An 18,460-nucleotide genomic window follows, 5' to 3' on the forward strand; every position below is an offset into this window, starting at 1 on the left:
TCTTATTTCTTACTTAAAAAAAATATAGCGAAAGTTGTTTAAAAGTCTCTTGTGACATTATAAAACTTATTTTTAAAAATTAATCTAAAGAAGAAAATGAGAACTGGAAGGCTTACGACAAATGTTAGTCCATTCAAGCCACCAGGGCATACTGGTGGATTCATGTTGCTAGTAGGATAGAAAAACTATATCTTACGTCATATGCATCAATATAGTCATGCACTCTGCTAATTATCTTATGTTCTTCTAGTATTCCAATCTCAGAGACGAGCACATGATGACAGTACATAGCCATGTGCTGCTTGCATTGTAGAGTATAATTTGTCTGCTCGAACATACAACTGCCTGCTTCACCTTTCATGTTGGTCTATTAAATTGCCCTCACACAGCGTTATTTGGGGATCAAAACAATCCATTAATAATTTCTCAAATTTCTCATCTATCAGTCGTTTTTTTTTTTAAAGGGTTAATCTTCCTCAAAATAGGTTTCAAGCTTATTTTCTTTTAAAGAATCAAAAGTGACTTTTTATAACAAGAGAGTATCTAGGTCTCTTTCTTCCTCGTGCTCTGGGACTGTTTTTTTTTTGTTTGTTTTTTAAATTTTGATATATTTTTGAGGCAGAGCCCCGTAGAAACCGCCCCTGTCCTGAAGAAAATTCGACGCGTGGATCGAGAATTCCGTGCGCGGTGGCTGATAAAAATTGAAACTTTCCGTTCTTCCAGGCGTATTCTTCTTCGGCCTCTTGGTTCTTTTCAAGAATGAAGAGATAAGCTCCTCTCTCTCTCTCTCTCTCTCGTTGGTTGCTCTGTTGCCGTCCCTCTCAATGGCAGAGAACTGTACAATTGGCCACTTCGGGATGAGATTACGTGAGAATATGGAAGAAGTCATGGGAGCTTGATGAATTGGCTGCTTTATTTCTTCTTTATTTCCGTTATTTTGAGGTAAAAGATGGGTCTTGGCGCTCCCTGTCTTGCTGACTTTTCCGGGCGGTTTCCTGTTAACATCATTCCTTTTGAGTGAAATTTTATGAAACTTGGAGGAATTCATGAATTTTATCTGAATATTTCTCCTTTTTCGCTTCCACTGACCCAATTTTTGGCCTCTAATTCATTCAAATTGGCTTCTTTTCTTGAATTGTGACCCAAAGTTTTGATTTTTTTTTCTTCGATCTTGTATGGTGGAGATGATCTCTTCGCCTCTTCGTAGCTTCTTTCGTATCCGAAGAGAGTTCTGGAAAAGCTGAGGAGCTCGTGATATTTGGTTGCGAAGCTCCTTTCTGATGTTGTATTCTCCTCGCGGGTCCGTTCGCGATCCCTTTTTCCCTGGCACGAGCTCCTCAAAAGCTCCCCCCTATCTGGGCGTCTAAATTTCCAAGAAATGGGTCCTTCTTTGCAGTCTATTGATGGTGTGGTGGGGGAAATCATGAGGATTCATCGATCTCTTCCGCCACGGCCGGGCATTGACGAAGTCGAGGCGGCGATGGCCTTGGTCCGCAACGTGGACACGGAGGAGCAGGCCCGCATTGATGCCATATCGAAGCAGAAGAAGGGATTCGGGATCCCCGAGGAGCTCTTCTTTGTGCTTCAGGAGATGCAGAAGAATCAGGTTTACTTTCAGGGCAAGGAGCAGAAGAGGGAGGCTTTGAAGTTGCTTGATCTGGAGAACATCCACTTGTTGTTCGATGAATTGATTCAGAGGGCCTCCAAGTGCGTTCCTTCCAGCTCAAATGCGTCGGCTCGATCGATTTCTGCAAGCTCAGCGAAAGTTACTGCAGCCAGTTCCAGGACTAGCTTCGACACTAACCCTACTGTTTCATCTGTTGTTCACTCAGAGAAAGGGGTTGGAAGGAGTTTTGAGGGCGTTAGTATGGATGACAGTTACTTGAAGAAAGCAAAGCCCACAATGTATGCTGATGGATTTGGGAGTGGTGACTCTCATGCATCGCGAGGATTGTTGCTGAATCCTACAACTAGGCCTCAGGCTACTTCTGGTGAGTCTGGTGCTTGAATTTTATGCGTGTCCTTTCTTGGTAATCCCCCTGCAATGATTTGTCCAAGTTCAGAGCTCATATTTGCTTCCTTTATATAAATTTTGAAAAAGATGATATGAGTGATATATTTTGAGTTCTTGCTGTATCTGATAGTTTAGATATATCTAGACATAAAATTCATTCCCTAGTTATATTTTCAGTTTATTTATTGATGTTTATGTAAAAAATCATCTAGAATTTCATTAAATAATAATGATTCTTTAATTTTTATGATGTATCCTGTAGGAGAAGATGGTGAGAAACTGAATCTTATTAAACTAGCTAGCTTGATAGAGGTTGCTGCAAAGAAAGGCAACCGGGATCTCAACCTTCAAAACAAGCTTATGGATCAAGTTGACTGGTTACCTGATTCGATAGGGAAGCTTTCTGGTCTGGTCACTCTTGATCTTTCAGAAAATCGAATTATTCTCCTGCCAGCCACTATTGGTGCTCTTTCTTCACTAGAAAAGTTGGACCTCCACTCTAATCAGATAGCTGAGCTTCCTGACTCTATTGGAGATCTTTATATCCTGTTATATCTGGATCTGAGGGGGAACCAGTTAATATCATTGCCCTCTACAATAGGGAAGTTGGCACATCTTGAGGAACTTGACCTGAGCTCAAACCAGCTCTCCTTGCTCCCAGATGCAATTGGAAATCTTGTACGTTTGAAGAAGTTAAACATTGAAACAAATGATATTGAAGAACTTCCACATACTATTGGTCACTGTGTCTCTCTTGTTGAACTTCGAGCAGATTATAATCGGCTGAAAGGCCTCCCAGAAGCTGTTGGGAGGATGGAATCTCTGGAGATTCTCTCTGTCCGGTACAACAATATCAAAGGACTTCCAACCACCATGGCATCCCTGTCAAAACTGAAGGAGGTTGATGTCAGCTTCAATGAGCTTGAATCGGTGCCTGAGAGCTTATGCCTTGCAACTACACTTGTCAAGCTGAATATAGGAAATAATTTTGCTGATTTGCAATCTCTCCCACGCTCCATTGGCAATCTTGAAATGCTAGAAGAGTTGGACATTAGCAACAATCAGATTAGGGTCCTTCCAGACTCTTTTGGGATGTTGTCACAACTCCGCGTGCTTCATGCAGAAGAGAACCCTTTGGAGTTGCCACCAAGGCATATTGCTGAAATGGGTGCACAGGTAATTATTTTCTGCATATATTTGACATTGTTTGAGTACTTATCATTCTGTGGATGACAATTTTATTGTTTTTATAGGCTGTTGTACAATACATGGCTGAACATGTTGCAAAGAAAGATGGGAAGTTGCAACCAGTAAAAAGTAAGAAGGGTTGGGCTAAGTTTCGCTTTTCCCTCAGGTCACAAAAGAAACATGATGGCTTGGTATATATATCCTGATTTTGTGAAGCTATAAGGTGAGAAAGTGAATGCATCTTTGTTGTGCTGGCTTTGTTTGCCCATGTTACTAACTTTGGCTTCTATTCATCATTTTTCCTTTTTCCTCTGGTTTTCTCTTACTCCTAGATGCATATAAATTGCAGGGAATACATCTTTGTGATGTTGTTAGAATACATTATCATGACGCAAGTAATCTTCTCCAGACTAACATAAAAGAAGTCGTCGAAGATGTGAATCTAATCTTTGCCTTGGGACTTGTGTACAATTCCTCCTTCAGTCATAACTAGGTCTGTTGTTTCATTTGTATTTCTTGTGTCTTTGAACTTGTATGAGCTGTACCATTAACCTCCTGCAGCAAAAGAAACGTGAAAAAAATATTTCATATTTCTTATTCTTTACATTGTTTTTAGTTGATTTTCTTTTGTAACATAGTGCACACGAACTCTTTTACCAATTCAGTAAAAAATAATTATTAGGTGCTTTGGACATTGAAGGTGAAGTTTACATGTTTTTCAATTCATAAATTATTATATAAATAGGCTAATAGCTAGACATCATGTTTATTTAGGGACAGAAAATATTACCTGTCCAGTCATTTGGCAGATGTGGCTTCTGAATTGGATGGGCTGTAAGTCAGCAGAGAGAAGTGAAGGGTTGGGGGATTAGTTTTGAATCATCTTATGGGAAAGGGTTCTTTATAGGATTTATTGATCATGTTATATTTCCTTTAGCAGTGGGTGGCGGCCACCTTTCTCTAACCGATAGCCTCATATGGTACCAACATCACCCAATAAGCAATGCAAAAGCTCTAAAAGAGCATATTTAAAGATTATCACCACAAGCAACTGTTTTGGCCAGCTTGAGCACGGCTCTTGACCATATGCAGTAGGGAATAGGTACCTAAAGTAGTGTCATAGTTCATAATTGAATACTTGAAGATAATAGGATGAACTTCTACACGGTGGTAGAAGATATAGTGTTTAAGCAATAGGGGTGTAAGGTTTCCATTGAAATTTACTAGTCCAAATATAGAATCTTATGTGCAGATAAAATCCTATTTAGAAATCTTACATGCCAATTAAATGGGGATCAACTGCTGACTAAAATATTACCTTTAGCATTCCAAAAGGTCATTTTAGAGCCTTGGTCATTACAATATAAGAAATGCTCTTTAGATCCTTCCAACTTTTACAATCTCTCAATTCATTAGTTAAAATTTTAGAAAAGTAGGATTAGTTATTATAGGATATATTAGATTAGAGTTTCAGTAAGTCCATTTACATTATTCTTATCTGATTGATGTTTCAACTTGACTCATTGGCATATAGCTAGCATGTTAGAGATGAAATCAACTGCTTATGTTGGACCTTCTGTTTTTCTGCCTTTGGCTAAACTCTTTCCACACTGAAGTCTTGTACTGTTGCTCCTTGGTCGATTGTGCTTAATCATTAATATAGGTTTCTGGATTACTAATTGACCTTTAGGTTCACGGAAGCCCTTCTTGGTCTCAGCAAGAAATTCAATATAGATTCATGCAGGCATAAAGTCAGGTTTTTGGACTCCATTATTATAATTTTGACTTGGAAGGATGTTCTGTTGTCCATCAGTGTATTTCCTTCTGTGCTTTGTGTGAGGTAGTAGATTAAGTGTAGATATAATGTTTTTATGTCAGCGCACCCTTAGGCTGGTGACTTGCTTATCAAACGCCATGGTAGTTTATTCACTCAACATCACTACCAAAGTTTCATGTTATTGGAGCCTGGTTAATACTGGCTTACTGGGAAGTTGCAAACTTATTAGGGACAAGGTCCAAAATTTGAATCGATTATGTATTCCCTATTGACCATTTAGTCATCACATGGACGCGAAAACAGTTAGACTGAAACTACTAGAAAGTGTAAATCTCTCGGCCCAGACTTTTTAAACCCAGAAACTCTCTGTGCAATTATATATGACTTCGACTGGGGTCAGGGCTGGTACATTAGTATGTTATCCAGCAACTTTTATTTGTCCCTGATCTGAGACAGCCTGTTTTGACTTAATTTAATTTAAATTTTGTTTTTTGACATCTGTTGCTTTGTCATACTTTTTTGAGCCCTCGTATATATATTTTTTTCTGAAGGTTCTTGAAATTTTTAGCTTCAGATTCTCCCCTTTTGTTGGCTGGTATCACTGTTTACTTGCAGTATTAGTATTTGTGAACTAGATATGTTAGATGAAAAAACTGTCATCATAATTAATTTATATTAATCTATCATGCATATTACTTCTTTATTTCAAAATGTATATTATTGTTTTTCCCCTTTCCTAACACTGTTTCAGTTCTGCTGATTTTAGACTCTTATTTTCGTAAGAGTTGCTCCATAGATTTTATTAAACATCCAACCACCTTTTCATCTTGGTAAGACAAATATCTGAGAAATTGTATATTTTTTTGTTGTATGACTACATGCATTCAAATCATGAAAAATATTAACTAATTTTAGGTATCATTTGGTATCATTTTCATTTTTTTCTTTTTTAAACAAAAATAAAAATTATTTCTGTTTTTTAATTCTTTAAAAATATAAATATGTTTGGTGGTGGTGGAAGCGGTGGTGTTGGGGGCGGGTCTGACAGTGATATGATAGAGGTAGCAATGATGGTGGTGGTGGTTTGAGGAAGGCAACGATAGTAGCGGTGGTGGTGATGGAGGTACCAGCAATATAGCAGAGGCAATAATAGTGGTGGTGGTGGTGATGTGGTGGAGACGATGATGATAGTGATATAGCAATGGTGATGGTGGTGGTAAAGGGTGGAGGTGCCATCAATATGGTGGAGATGGTGCTGATAGCAGCAATAATATGGTGGTGGCGCGGTAGCGATGGTGACGGAGGTAGCGGCAATGGTGGATGCAATGTTAATGGTGGAGGCGATGTTAATGGTGGTGATAAAAACATGAGTTTTTTATTTTTCAAAGTATTGAAAAAAGCAAGGATTTTGTACTTTTATTTTTTTTAGAAATAGTGAAGATAACTTTTGAAAAATAGAAAGTAAAAATAATAGCATAAGACATGTTTTTATCTTGGTTTCTATAATTTTGTTTTTAAAAAAATAGGAAACAAGAAAAAAAGCGATGCCAAATAGGCCTTTAGTTTTTCTTTTTTCATAAAAGGATCTGCTTATGCACATTTTTTATTTGGATAATTCAACTCTTAAGCTATCGACTCATGTTTCTCAAATATTTTTATTCAAAAAACATTGTTAGCAAGGATTGAAGTTCCATTAGTTTAGTCTCCTACTCATTCAAGCTCTTCTCAAACTTCTGCAGATAACTGGTCTTGCTACGGGCAGTTTTAGCTTTCCTAACAAGCATTACCTTGTTGTAAAAGAGATTTTTCCAATTAAATTACCTGCAAAAAAAGCATAGCCTTTTTTTTTTTGTGGGACCCGGCAATTTTATGAGTGATTCTTAAGATTGTGATTGTTAATCTAGATCGTTTCTGGCGGTTGCTGTTACGTGCTTTGTGATTGTTAGGGGAGCAGGTGTTTCTTGATATGGTGTTATTTTGCCCTTCCAATATCTTCACTGAGTTATTCATTTGCATGTTCGTTCTTTAGCATCCACGGACTACATGATGACTTAATGTGCTGCATCCCGACATTATTGGAGGTAGGCCATCAAATTGGTGGTATGATTTTGCTCCCTGAACATATTTTCTCATGCTATGTCATTTGCCATGCAGTAAAATCTTAGATCTTCCTCTCCTGTTTTGTCATCAGCTGAAACTTATTTCTGGTCCCTCTGAAGAATGTAATCGAAAAGATTTGTTGTATATGAAATATATCAAGCTCTTCATGTCCGTGGCTCCATATGTTGTATATACTTCCTTGTGACCTCTTCATGGTCCGCATGACCGTTATGTTGGACAATTTATGAGGGAAGGATGAAGGGGAAAATAATCCATCCTTACAAGAACTTGACTGACTTCTTCATGCATTCATTACTTTCTTGCAAGAGGCCAGCCTTCTTGTTCTGAAGATACAAGATAAAGTTGTGGCCACCCGATCCATTGGTAGACACCAACCACTTGTATTGGTGATGCCAGTGTCATATGAATTCCTGAGATCCTGCTGACACTGACTCTCGAGCCTTAACCCATCAGTTTTGGACCAGCTCTGCCTAATGATTTCTTATCCAAGATCAGCTTCTCAGCAGAAAAAAGTTGGGATTATCTTGTGGAACTCAAAACTTTTTTTCTTTTTTGTTCTTGTTCCACGTATCGTGAGAATTCTGCAGACTAGTCGCCGATAAATGATCAGTGGATGAGTTCATATGAAGTGGAACAGAAAGCATTGGTCTTTCTTTTTATCAATTTTTATTCATGTGACTGGCAACTATGGGAGATGTAGCAAATGTACCTATCATTCATTAGTGTTTTCTGTTAGGGAAAAAATGGATCACCCAAAGCGCGTGGCCAAACTGCTGGCACTCAATGGTGATGTAACAACGGCAAACATGCTCTCGGCAGTTCCGACCTCAGAGTGCTCGACTTCAAGACGCCTGACCTCAGAGTGCCCGACCTCGGCATCGACAACTGCAGAGCCAACGACCTCGATCCCGGCATGGCTTTTGCAGGCACAGTCTCGGCAGAGTTGAGCTCAGTTGACCTCATGGTCAGGGAAGATCCAGTCAAAGGGAGAAGCAGACCTCCCCACCACACCGAAAATCAAGCCCTCCATATTCGGGATCAAATCCCACAATCTCCGCCTCAACGGCTGTCAATATTTGAATGCATCTGATCTCAACGGTTCGCCAGCTAGCCCGAAATCTCGGGTCATTATTGTAACTCATAGATTCACGCAATTACGTCCGATCACAAGTAACCGCTACACCCCCTATAAAAAAGGAGGAAAGCTCTAGGATGGGGATCTCTCTTCTTCGGCCCCGGCCAATACATTCTCATATTATTCCTCTCCATTACTTCTCCCTATAAAAGACCCCCTCTCTGACTTAAGTATCAGATGACCGGCGCTGGAAACCCCGGCCATTGGCTTCTTGCAGGTCCGTCGGAGACAGCCGTCCGCTGCCGCACTATCAGCCGGAGCTCCTCCTCCTCGGTCCGCGGTCACCCCCGGGTCCAATTTCTAGCAATAGTTGGCGCTAGAGGAAGGGTCCGAGTCGTGATCATGAGATTAAGGGGCAGAGGAGCTTCTAATGCTTCTTGGCATCGCGCACCAAGTTCTGGCCACTCTGTCCAGAATCTGCCACCAAGGCCTTCGGCGGATCAAGTTCCTCAGATCCAGCCAGAGCAATTCAACACGCTGGTGCAGCAAATCTAGGCCCTGGCAGTAGCAGTCCAAGGCCTGCAACACGTGGAGGCCCCTCCCGTGCCGCCTCCGCGGGATCATGTTCCATCGGCGCTCCTTCCGGATGGATCTGTATCCCAAGGTCGAGACCCCATGACTCCTCGAGGGTCAACAATGGATGACAGCGCTATCACCAGGGTTCAACTCGGGCGTCCCCCCAAAGAGAGCCACTAGGGAAGAATTAGGACAAAAGACTGCAGCCTTCCGAAGCCGAATCGACCCCAGGTCAGACAATACCGGAGCAAACCACCGTGGCGATCTTCCAAAGCGGAGAACTCAACAAGAAGGTCGAGAAACTCGAGCGGCAGATTGAAGCTCTCCAGGAGGGCAAGGCGCGAGGGCGACCTTAAGTTCTCTACCAAGTCACCGTTCTCCCACCAGATTGAGGACGAATCACTCCCACGGAGGTTTAAAATGCTTCAGATAGAGCCCTACAATGGGACTACCGACTCCCTAGACCACTTGGAGAGTTACCGAGCCCTCATGGCGCTGCAGGAATCCTTGGAGGTCGTCCTCTGCAAGGCTTTTCCTGCAACTCTCCGAGGAACGACTCGGCTTTGGTTCTCTGGTCTAAAGCCGAGCACCGTGTCGTCCTTTGAGTAGCTGGGTCGGTAGTTTGCTACAAATTTTGCCGCCAACTGACGCCAGCAACGAACTTCGGATTCTCTCCTCGACATCAAGCAAAAGAAGGGAGAGTCCCTCAAGGATTATATTGACCGTTTCACCGTCGCAACCTAGGAGGTCCGCGAGCTCGATCAGTCGATCGCCATGTCTGCACTAAAAACGAGAGCCCGGTCTTACAAGTTCCTCTTCTCTCTCGAGAAGAATTTTCCTACCGACTTTACGGAGATGCTAGCCCGAGCTCGGAAGTATGCAAAGACCGAGGAGGCTATGGCTTCTCGGCGGGATACCGCCGAAAAACCCGCAAAGGGGCAGAAGAGACATCACGAGGAACATGGTCGCTCGAAGAGCCGATCACCCCGACGCGAGAAAAATATACCCCGGCTGAGGAGTCCTCCTTGCCCGAGACCGCGGCCCCGGCCGAGATCACCGCCTCGACAGAGAACTCCCCCAAGGATGTACGGGAACTACACTCCCCTCACTGCTACTTGATCCGAGATTCTCATGGAGATAGAAGGCCGAGGCTATCTCCAACCGCCGCCACCGATGCGGGACTCAGAAGCTCGACAACGCTCTAGGAAGTACTGTCACTTCTATCGAGACCACGATCACGACACCGAGGAGTGCTTCCGACTTCGAGACGAGATCGAAGCACTCATCCACCGAGGGGTGCTTAACCGGTTCGTGTGGAACTGGCGTGATGAAGGAAGACCAGCGGAGAGTACTGCGCCGTTTGAAGGTCAAAACGACAACAGGCCCATTGCTGGCACCATCAACACCATAGAGAGAGGCCCGACCGAAGGGAGCTCAGCTGAAGGACTAACCGAGAGGAAAGTCCCTCCAAAGCGTCAACGCACCCTTAAAGCCATCTCGTTCTCGGATGAGGACCTAAAAGGAGTTGAAACTCCTCATGACGATGTTGTGGTCGTTTCTATGGTCATAAATAAATTTAATGTAAAACGTATTTTAGTTGATAATGGAAGCTCGGCAAACATTTTATATTATGATGGTTTTCAAAAAATGGAAATGACGGAGGGTCAGCTTCGAAGAATGAATGCTCCATTGGTCGGATTCACCGGAGATTCAGTCTCGGTTGAAGGCGTAATTAGTTTACCCATCACGGTCGGGCTCGCTCCTTGAGAAAACACTATGAGGACGGACTTTCTTGTGGTCCGCCTACCTTCAGTCTACAATGCTATCCTCGACCGACCAGGACTCAATGCCCTCCGAGCCGTAGTCTCGACTTACCATCTGCTCATGCGGTTCCCTACCGAGTAAGGAGTTGGCGAAGTTCGAGGGGATCAGATGATAGCTAAGCAATGCTACACGATGACCCTCAAAGCAAAGCAACCAGTCAAGACATCAAGCTATGCAGAACAACCAACTGACGCGTCAGCCCAAGTCTCGGACCACGCTCTGCCGATCGAAACCTTGGAGGTACGAGATGAGCCTAAGAGGGAACGAGCAGAACCGGGCGAGCTCCTCATTCAAATCCCCTTGAGAAAAGACTATCCGGGGCAGACTGTACAAATTGGCTCTGGTCTGAGCCCTCGCAAACAGGATCGCTTGTTCGAGTTCCTCCGATCCAACACGAATGTCTTCGCCTGGTCGCCCACTGATATGCTGGGGATAGATCCCGAGGTTATGGTCTACCAACTCCAGGTGAAACCAACCTATAAGCCTGTGTGGCAAAAGAAACGGAGCTTCGCACTCGAACGATAGTGAGCAGCGGTCGAGGAGGTCGACAAACTTCTCGAGGCCGGCTTGATCCGAGAAGTCTCTTACTCAGATTGGCTCGTCAGTGTAGTCATTGTAAGGAAAGCTAATGGAAAATGGTGTATGTGTGTGGACTACACTAACCTGAACAAAGCCTGTCCAAAGGACAGTTTTTCCCTCCCTAGGATCGATCAGCTCGTCGATTCCACCTTAGGACACCAGCTGCTGACCTTCATAACGCCTTCTCGGGATACAATCAGATTCGGATGGCACCTGAGGACGAGGAGAAGACGACATTTATTATCGACAAGGGCCTCTACTGCTACAAGGTAATGCCTTTCGGGTTGAAAAATGTCGGGTCTACCTACCAGAGGTTGGTCAACAAGCTCTTCAAAAACCAGATAGGTCGGAACATGGAAGTCTATGTAGACGACATGTTGGTAAAAAGCCAAACTGCTGAATGTCACATAGCCGACCTCGACGAAGCGTTCTCGACCCTCTGAAACTATCGAATGAAGCTCAACCCTACGAAGTGCGTTTTTGGAGTTACGTCGGGCAAGTTCCTCGGGTTCGTGGTAACCCAACACGAAATCGAAGTCAACCCTAAAAAGATCCGAGCACTACAAGAGATGACGTCATCGAGGACGGTCAAAGAAGTGCAACAGCGGGTTGCGGCCCTAGAAAGGTTTGTCTCCAAGTCAGCGGAATGGTACCTCCCGTTCTTCAAGGTCCTCAAGCGGCCGAAGAACTTCGCATGGACCGAAGAATGCCAACAAGCTTTCGAAGAGCTCAGACGCCAACTTGCCTCCCCTCCATTGCTCACAAAGCCTCAGCAGGGTGAGCTTCTCTATCTATACTTGGCCGTCTTCCTGGTAGTGGTAAGCTCAGTCCTAGTTCGAGAAGATGACAAGTCTCAGAGACCAATATACTACACCAGCCGTGTTCTGAGGGACGCCGAGATCCGATACTCCAAGCTGGAAAAAACAGTCTATGCACTGCTCATTTCAGCCCGAAGACTCCGACCTTACTTTTAGGCCCATACCGTGGCCGTATTAACCGACCAACCTATAAAGCAAGTCTTGCAACGGTCGGATCGGACGGGGAGAATTGCGAGGTGGGCGGTCGAGCTCGGAGAATTTGACCCCGAGTACCGCCCAAGACCAGCAATTAAAGCACAAGTACTCGCCGACTTCGTTGTGGAATGCACCCTGCCGGACGACCCAGAGGCCGAACTCACACCAAAAGGGGTCGCCCCAGAGCCACATGTCGACGGCTCCTTGACCTCGGCGGATAGTGGTGCAGGCCTCATTCTCACCAACCTAGATGGGGTGATCTAGATGGGGTGATCGTAGAACAAGCACTACGTTTCGAATTTCCGGCCTCAAACAACGAAGCGGAATACGAGGCGCTCGTCGCCGGGCTGAAGTTGGCAAAGGAGCTCAAGGTCAAAAGGCTGAAGGTCCTCAGTGACTGCCAACTGGTCGTGAGCCAGATCTTGGGAGACTTTGAAGTAATGAAGCTGACGATGCAAAAATAGCTCCAGAGGGTGCGAGACATCACCTCCACGTTAAGCACCTTCGACATCCAGCATATCCCCAAGGCGGAGAATGCCAGGGCTGACTTGCTATCAAAGTTGGCGACATTCGGCATGAGCGAGCTTCCAAAGCCTACAACGCTCGAGTACCTTAAAATACCAAGTATTGAGGAGCCCGAGCCGATTCTCTGCATTGAAACTGAACTAAGCTGGATGGATGCGTTCGTCAACTATCTGCAGAATGAAATTCTTCCCGACAATAAGTTCGAGGCCTGCCGAATCAAGCGTCAGATTTTTCGATACTTCTTGTACGAAGGCAAGCTCTATAGCAGGTCCTTCACCTCTCCCCTCTTCAGGTGCCTCCACCCTTCGGAAGTGGATTATGCCATGCGAGAGGTTCATGAAGGAATCTGTGGGAACCACCTAGAAGGTCGGCCACTGTCCTACAAGATTCTACGCCAAGGATATTACTGGCCTACACTCCAAAAAGACGTTGCGGACTTCGTCTAAAGGTGCGATCGATGCCAACGAAACGCCAATATTCAGCGCCGACCTTCGGTCCCACTGACCTCGATCAGCGCCCCCTAGCCCTTTGCTCAATGGGGATCAACATCTTGGGACCATTTTTTCAAACCACCGGATAGAGAAAGTTCCTCATCATCTCCATCGACTACTTTACCAAGTGAGTTGAAGTTGAACCGGTGGCCCAAATCTCCGAGCTGAAAGTGCGAGATTTCGTCTGAAAATCGATAATTTGCAGGTTTGGGCTCCCCGCGTCCTTATATCCGACAACGGCCGTCAGTTCGACAATGCCCGCTTTAGGGAGTTCTGCTCCGAGCTCGGCATCGACCACCGTTTCACCTCGGTTGCTCACCCACAGGCGAATCGAGAAATGGAGGTAACAAATTGGATCATTCTTTAGGGACTCAAGGCCAGGCTCGACCGATCCAAAGGGCAATGTATCGAAGACCTCTACAACGTCCTCTGGGCCTATAGAACAACGTTTCGAATCCCAACTAGCGAAACTTCCTTCAATTTGGCCTACGGGACATAAGCAGTTATCTCCTAGAGATTGGGCTCCCATCGCCAAGAGTAGAGAACTACGACGCAACTTCCAACTCGTCGCGACTTAGAAATAACCTAGATCTTCTCGAAGAAATAAGCGAAGCCGTTCGAATTTGCATGGCAAGATATCAACAGAAGGCAGCACAATATTACAATTCCAGGATGAAAGTCAAGCTCTTCAAAGAAGGAGACATCGTCCTAAGGAAAGCTGAGGCTTCTCAACCTACCGAGCAAGGGAAGCTTGCCCCGAACTGGAAAGGATTGTACCGAATTGCTCGAGGCCAACGGCTCGGAGCATACAAGTTAGAGTCCCTTGATGGGACCTCCATTCTCTGAAGCTGGCACTCCAAGAACCTTCGAATGTATTATCAGTAAAACCCCCCAGGGGTCTCCGGTGTTTGAGAACATTGCTAATAAGACATTTCTCCTGGTTTCCTCTTAATTATTCAACGCTTCTTCTGATAATAATTTGCTTGTGAACTCCAGGATCCTGAGATGATTCAAGTCCCTAGGGGGAATCTAGCGATATCGGGATGCCTCGACCAAGTTCGGAACGCCCGACCAAGTTCAGATGCCCTATCGAGTTCGGATGTTTTAACCAGGTTCAAAGTGACCTGCTGTGACGACCCTAAGTTCTATCTAATAAACGGAATCAGAGCCATAATCAAAAACACCTAAGGCAAAAGCAACAAGTCAAGAAGCACTCAAGTTTTGACGGCCAAACATCAACCCAGCTTCGACTCACACTACAACCGAGTCCGAGCCTAAAGACTTAGTGAAATTCTTCAAAAATCCGAGCATAATGACTTAGCGGAACTCTTCAAAAACATCAGAATCACTTGAGAGAGGCGATGATGCGCGAGGTCCAAACCCAAGCCGTCGAAGATAAGGGTCCGTTGAGAAAGCAAGCAGAAGCAAGTTTAGAAGCACAACAAAATTGAAAAACACATTGCTTTCATTGACGAAAAAGTCCTCAGGCTAAGTACAAAAACTGAGGTTGGCCCGTACAATGCTTTCGGTAGCCAACCTCACTGGCAAAATACAAGCATGAGAAAAAGAAAAAGAGAATTAGGCTACCTCTGGAGCAAAGCCGACTTCGGGGGTGACCTCGAAAACGACCTCAGGCGCGATCTCGGGAGCAGCTTCATGGGCGACCTTGGAAACGGCCTCAGGCGCGATCTCAGGAGCAGCTTCATGTGCGACCTCGGGAGTAGACTCGAGAGTCACTTCTTCTGAGGGGTCTTCACGAGCGACTTGTTCAGCTGCCCCAGCCTTGGCCTCGACAACGGCATGCTCGGTCTCGGCTACAGGACTTTTGGGTGCGCTGTCAAGCATGCCCTCATCCTCAGGGCTCTTGGGTGCGCTGTCGTCCTCGGCAACCCCTAGATAAGGTTGGAGACCGCTGAGGTCGAGCTTAGGGCAAAGCTTCCAAACTTGGGAGCGGCAGTCCTCAAAGCCGCGGATGAGCCCATCAACCGCCTCTTCCTCCATTAGGTCTCGGAACTTGGCCGATTCGCGAAAAATCTGCATTGCATTTCGAGCGCGCTCCATCGCCCTCTTCTCTCGAGCCTCGAGCTGCTCGATTCTCAGCTGGAGGACTCTCGCTTCGTACTTAAGGCCCAAGAGCTCGGACTAAGCATCAACCAAGCGGGCCTCAGTCGCACGAAGAGTTGACCTAGTGAGGGTGTGCGAAGCCTCCTCCTCCTGAAAACACTCAGCCATAAGCTTGAGCTCGGATTCAAGAGCTTCCACCTTCACGGTGGATTCTTTCCACCTGGCCTCGCCCTCGGCGAGCTTCTTCACCGTGACCTCCTCCCCTCTTTGGCTCTTCCGAGCTCGAGCCTGGTAGTCGGCCGCCGCAGAGACAAACATATCGATATCGTGGAGGTGCTGTAACAAGGACAAGCAAAGGTCAACCAAGATTGAAAATCTGACGAGGCATGAATATGAAAGAGCAGGAAAAAACTTACCCTGATGGTCGAACAGTAGGCCTGATCAACAAAGTCGCTGACTCCAATGGCGTGGAGCTCGGTGTGGTCAGCCAGGAGCAGTGCGCAGCGGATGACTTGGGGAGCGACTTTGCCATTATGAAGTGCGGAGTCATCCTCGAAGATTGCCCACTCGAGGCAATAGAGCTTTCTCTCGGGGCGATCTTCAAGCCCCGAGGAGCTCGGGACATCGGGACCTGAAAGACCCGGCAAAAGAGCCCGAGAAGAGCTCGGGACCCCTAGGCCGCTCCCCGCCTCAGGTCCTGAGCACCGCAGACGGATAACCTTGCGGGCCCTAGAAGGGCCCGAGGTCAGACAAGCACGAGCCGATGGCTCCTCCTCAGCCTTGGCAGAAATTGCACGCTTGACAGAAGTAGCGCGCTCAGTAGGAGGAGCCTCCTTCGACCCAGGCTCCCTAGCCCCCTTTCGACTGTTCTTTCGAACAAGCTGAGGGATTTCAACTTCAAGATCTTCGATGGAGCTGAAATCGAGGTGGTCCTAGGCTTCTTCCTCGAGACTGGACAAGCTCCACCAGCCTCCGCCACCCTCTTGTTATACCGAGCTAGGACAGCACTGTTGCTGGATACCATCCTCGAAACTTCTGGAAAAAAAGAAAAAAGCTAAAGCCAAGCAAAACCCCCAACCCGACTGAGGAAATAAAGAGGAAAAGAAATACTAAGGCGACGGGATAGAAAGTAACAGTACGACCACCCTTACCCATAGGGTGCATCGAGCTCAGACCAATGTTTACCAGAGCCTCCTCACTCAGGAGGTCGTTCAGAAGAATGTCCCCTTCGAGGCTGCGAAGAGCGTCGAGAATCTTCTTCTCGCTCGTCGAAAGCTTGGGGGGCTTGTTGATGGCCTTGAGCTAGGGCAGCCCTCATGATGGGTCGAACTCCCACGTGCGCTCGGAGGAGAGGAAGAAAAATTTCTCCTTCCACCCGCGAATGGAGGAAGGAGCGCCTCGGAAAAACGGCCTACCACCCTGAAGGGCAAGGTAAAGCCATCTCCATCCGCAGGGTCAGATTATCAACGGAAGACGTTTACCAAGGCCGGAATCTCGTGCGCGAGGCAAAGTGATAAAAAGCCGATGATGGTCCTTCACGAGTTCGGAGCGAGCTGCGCTGGGACGAGCTGGTACGCCGCCAAGAACTCGTTCACAAACTCGTGCAGAGGGAATCGCAGGCGGCCCAGAGTGTTTCTACGTACACTCCGATCCGACCCGAAGGAGATCTCGTAACCCGGTCTTCCGACCTCGCAGGCTCAAGGCAGAACCTGCATTGAGGGAAGAACCGAGCTCGAATTAGGTCCAATTCCTCCTCGGCCAAATTTGACCCAATTTCGTCTGGGCCATGGCCCATCTCTGGTACGACCCCCTTCCTACGGGAAAGATTCCTACCGGAAGATGAAGCACCACCCGACATTGTCGTGCTCACCAGATAGAAAAAGACAAAGAAGAAAGGAGAAGAAGCAAAAGAAAAGTGATAGCCCTCCCAGCAAACGTGGGTAAGAGACCTACTGTGGGTTTCACCGAAAGCGTTGACGGCTGGAAGCGAGGGATTAAGGCGATCACCGGAAAGCACCTCGAAGCACCGACGGAGAAAGCTAAACAAGGATTGGGAGAAGAAGAAAGCGAAAGAAGAATAAGACAAGAACTACGACGGCCAAATGAAAGCTTTTAGTGCCGGACCAGGATTTATATAGATCCTCCCGATGGTTCAGATCGACAAGACCAAGCCGCGCCCCCCGTCCAGATTGCGCCATGTGCCGACCTCAGAAACCGAACCAGCGTATCAACATTGGATCGATGCCTTAAAGAAAGAATCGAAGCGGCGTCCCGTCGGATACTGGAATCTCATCATAAACTCACGGCTCGAAATCACCTCGAAAAGCAAAAAGCCACCTCCTCATGTTATCATTGAAGACGCCCAAAAGAGTTCGAAACGACAAAACAATTCAAATATGCCTGATCTCATCGGCATGATAAAGGTAATTACTTCCTTCGCCCGAGCTCAGAAACAGCTCGAACTCGGTAGTCGGGGGTAGTGTTGGGGGAAAAATGGATCACCCAAAGCACGTGGTCAAACCGCCGACACTCAATGGTGAATGTAACAACGGCAAACATGCTCTCGGCAGTTCCGACCTCAGAGTGTTCGACCTCAGAGCGCCCGACTTCAGAGTGCTCGATCTCGGAGCGCCCAGTCTCGGCATCGACAACCACAGAGCCTACGACCTCGATCTTGGCATGGCCTTTGTAGGCACAGTCTTGGCAGAGTTGAGCTCGGTCGACCTCATGGCCAGGGAAGATCCAGTCAAAGAGAGAAGCAGACCTCCCCACCACACCGAAAATCAAGCCCTCCATATCCAGAATCAAATTCCGTGGTCTCCGCCTCAACAGCTGTCAATATTTGAATGCACCCGATCTCAACGGATCGCCAGCTAGCCCGAAATCTCGGGCCGTTATGGTAACTTATTGATTCACGTAATCACATCCGATCACAGGTAACCGCTACACCCCCTATAAAAAGGGAGGAGGGCTCTAGGCAGGGGATCTCTCTTCCTCGGCCCCGACCAATACATCCTCATATCATTCCTCTTCATTACTTCTCCCCATAAAAGACCCTCTCTCTGACTTAAGCATTGGAGGGCCGGTGCTGAAAGCCCCGGCCACTGACTTCTTACAGGTCCGCCGGAAACAACCGTTCGCCACCGCACCATCAGTCGAAGCTCCTCCTCCTCGGTCCATGGTCACCTCCGAGTCCAATTTCCAGCAACATTT

General features: G+C 46.3%; 1 protein-coding gene across 8 annotated transcripts; it reads left to right on the forward strand.

Moving 5' to 3' along the window:
- Positions 1 to 268: 268 nt before the first annotated feature.
- LOC103717580 (plant intracellular Ras-group-related LRR protein 4-like) lies at positions 269 to 7,851 on the forward strand. 8 transcript variants are annotated; one of them, XR_003387600.2, is made up of 6 exons: positions 269 to 1,991; positions 2,277 to 3,190; positions 3,268 to 3,425; positions 3,552 to 3,695; positions 6,719 to 7,079; positions 7,171 to 7,851. XR_003387600.2 is itself a non-coding variant. In XM_008806025.3 (4 exons), exons 1-3 carry the CDS (start codon positions 1,379 to 1,381, stop codon positions 3,406 to 3,408), a joined length of 1,668 nt encoding a protein of 555 aa, XP_008804247.1. In that variant the 5' UTR covers positions 269 to 1,378; the 3' UTR covers positions 3,409 to 3,425; positions 3,552 to 3,901. The 8 variants fall into 8 exon arrangements, 1 of the variants encoding a protein (XP_008804247.1); XR_003387601.2 differs by having other exon boundaries at positions 6,719 to 7,060; positions 7,134 to 7,851; XR_003387602.2 differs by having other exon boundaries at positions 6,719 to 7,060.
- The last annotated feature ends 10,609 nt before the right edge of the window (positions 7,852 to 18,460 follow it).

Source organism: Phoenix dactylifera, chromosome 1 (assembly GCF_009389715.1).
Source record: "Phoenix dactylifera cultivar Barhee BC4 chromosome 1, palm_55x_up_171113_PBpolish2nd_filt_p, whole genome shotgun sequence".
Classification (NCBI taxonomy): Eukaryota; Viridiplantae; Streptophyta; class Magnoliopsida; order Arecales; family Arecaceae; genus Phoenix; species Phoenix dactylifera.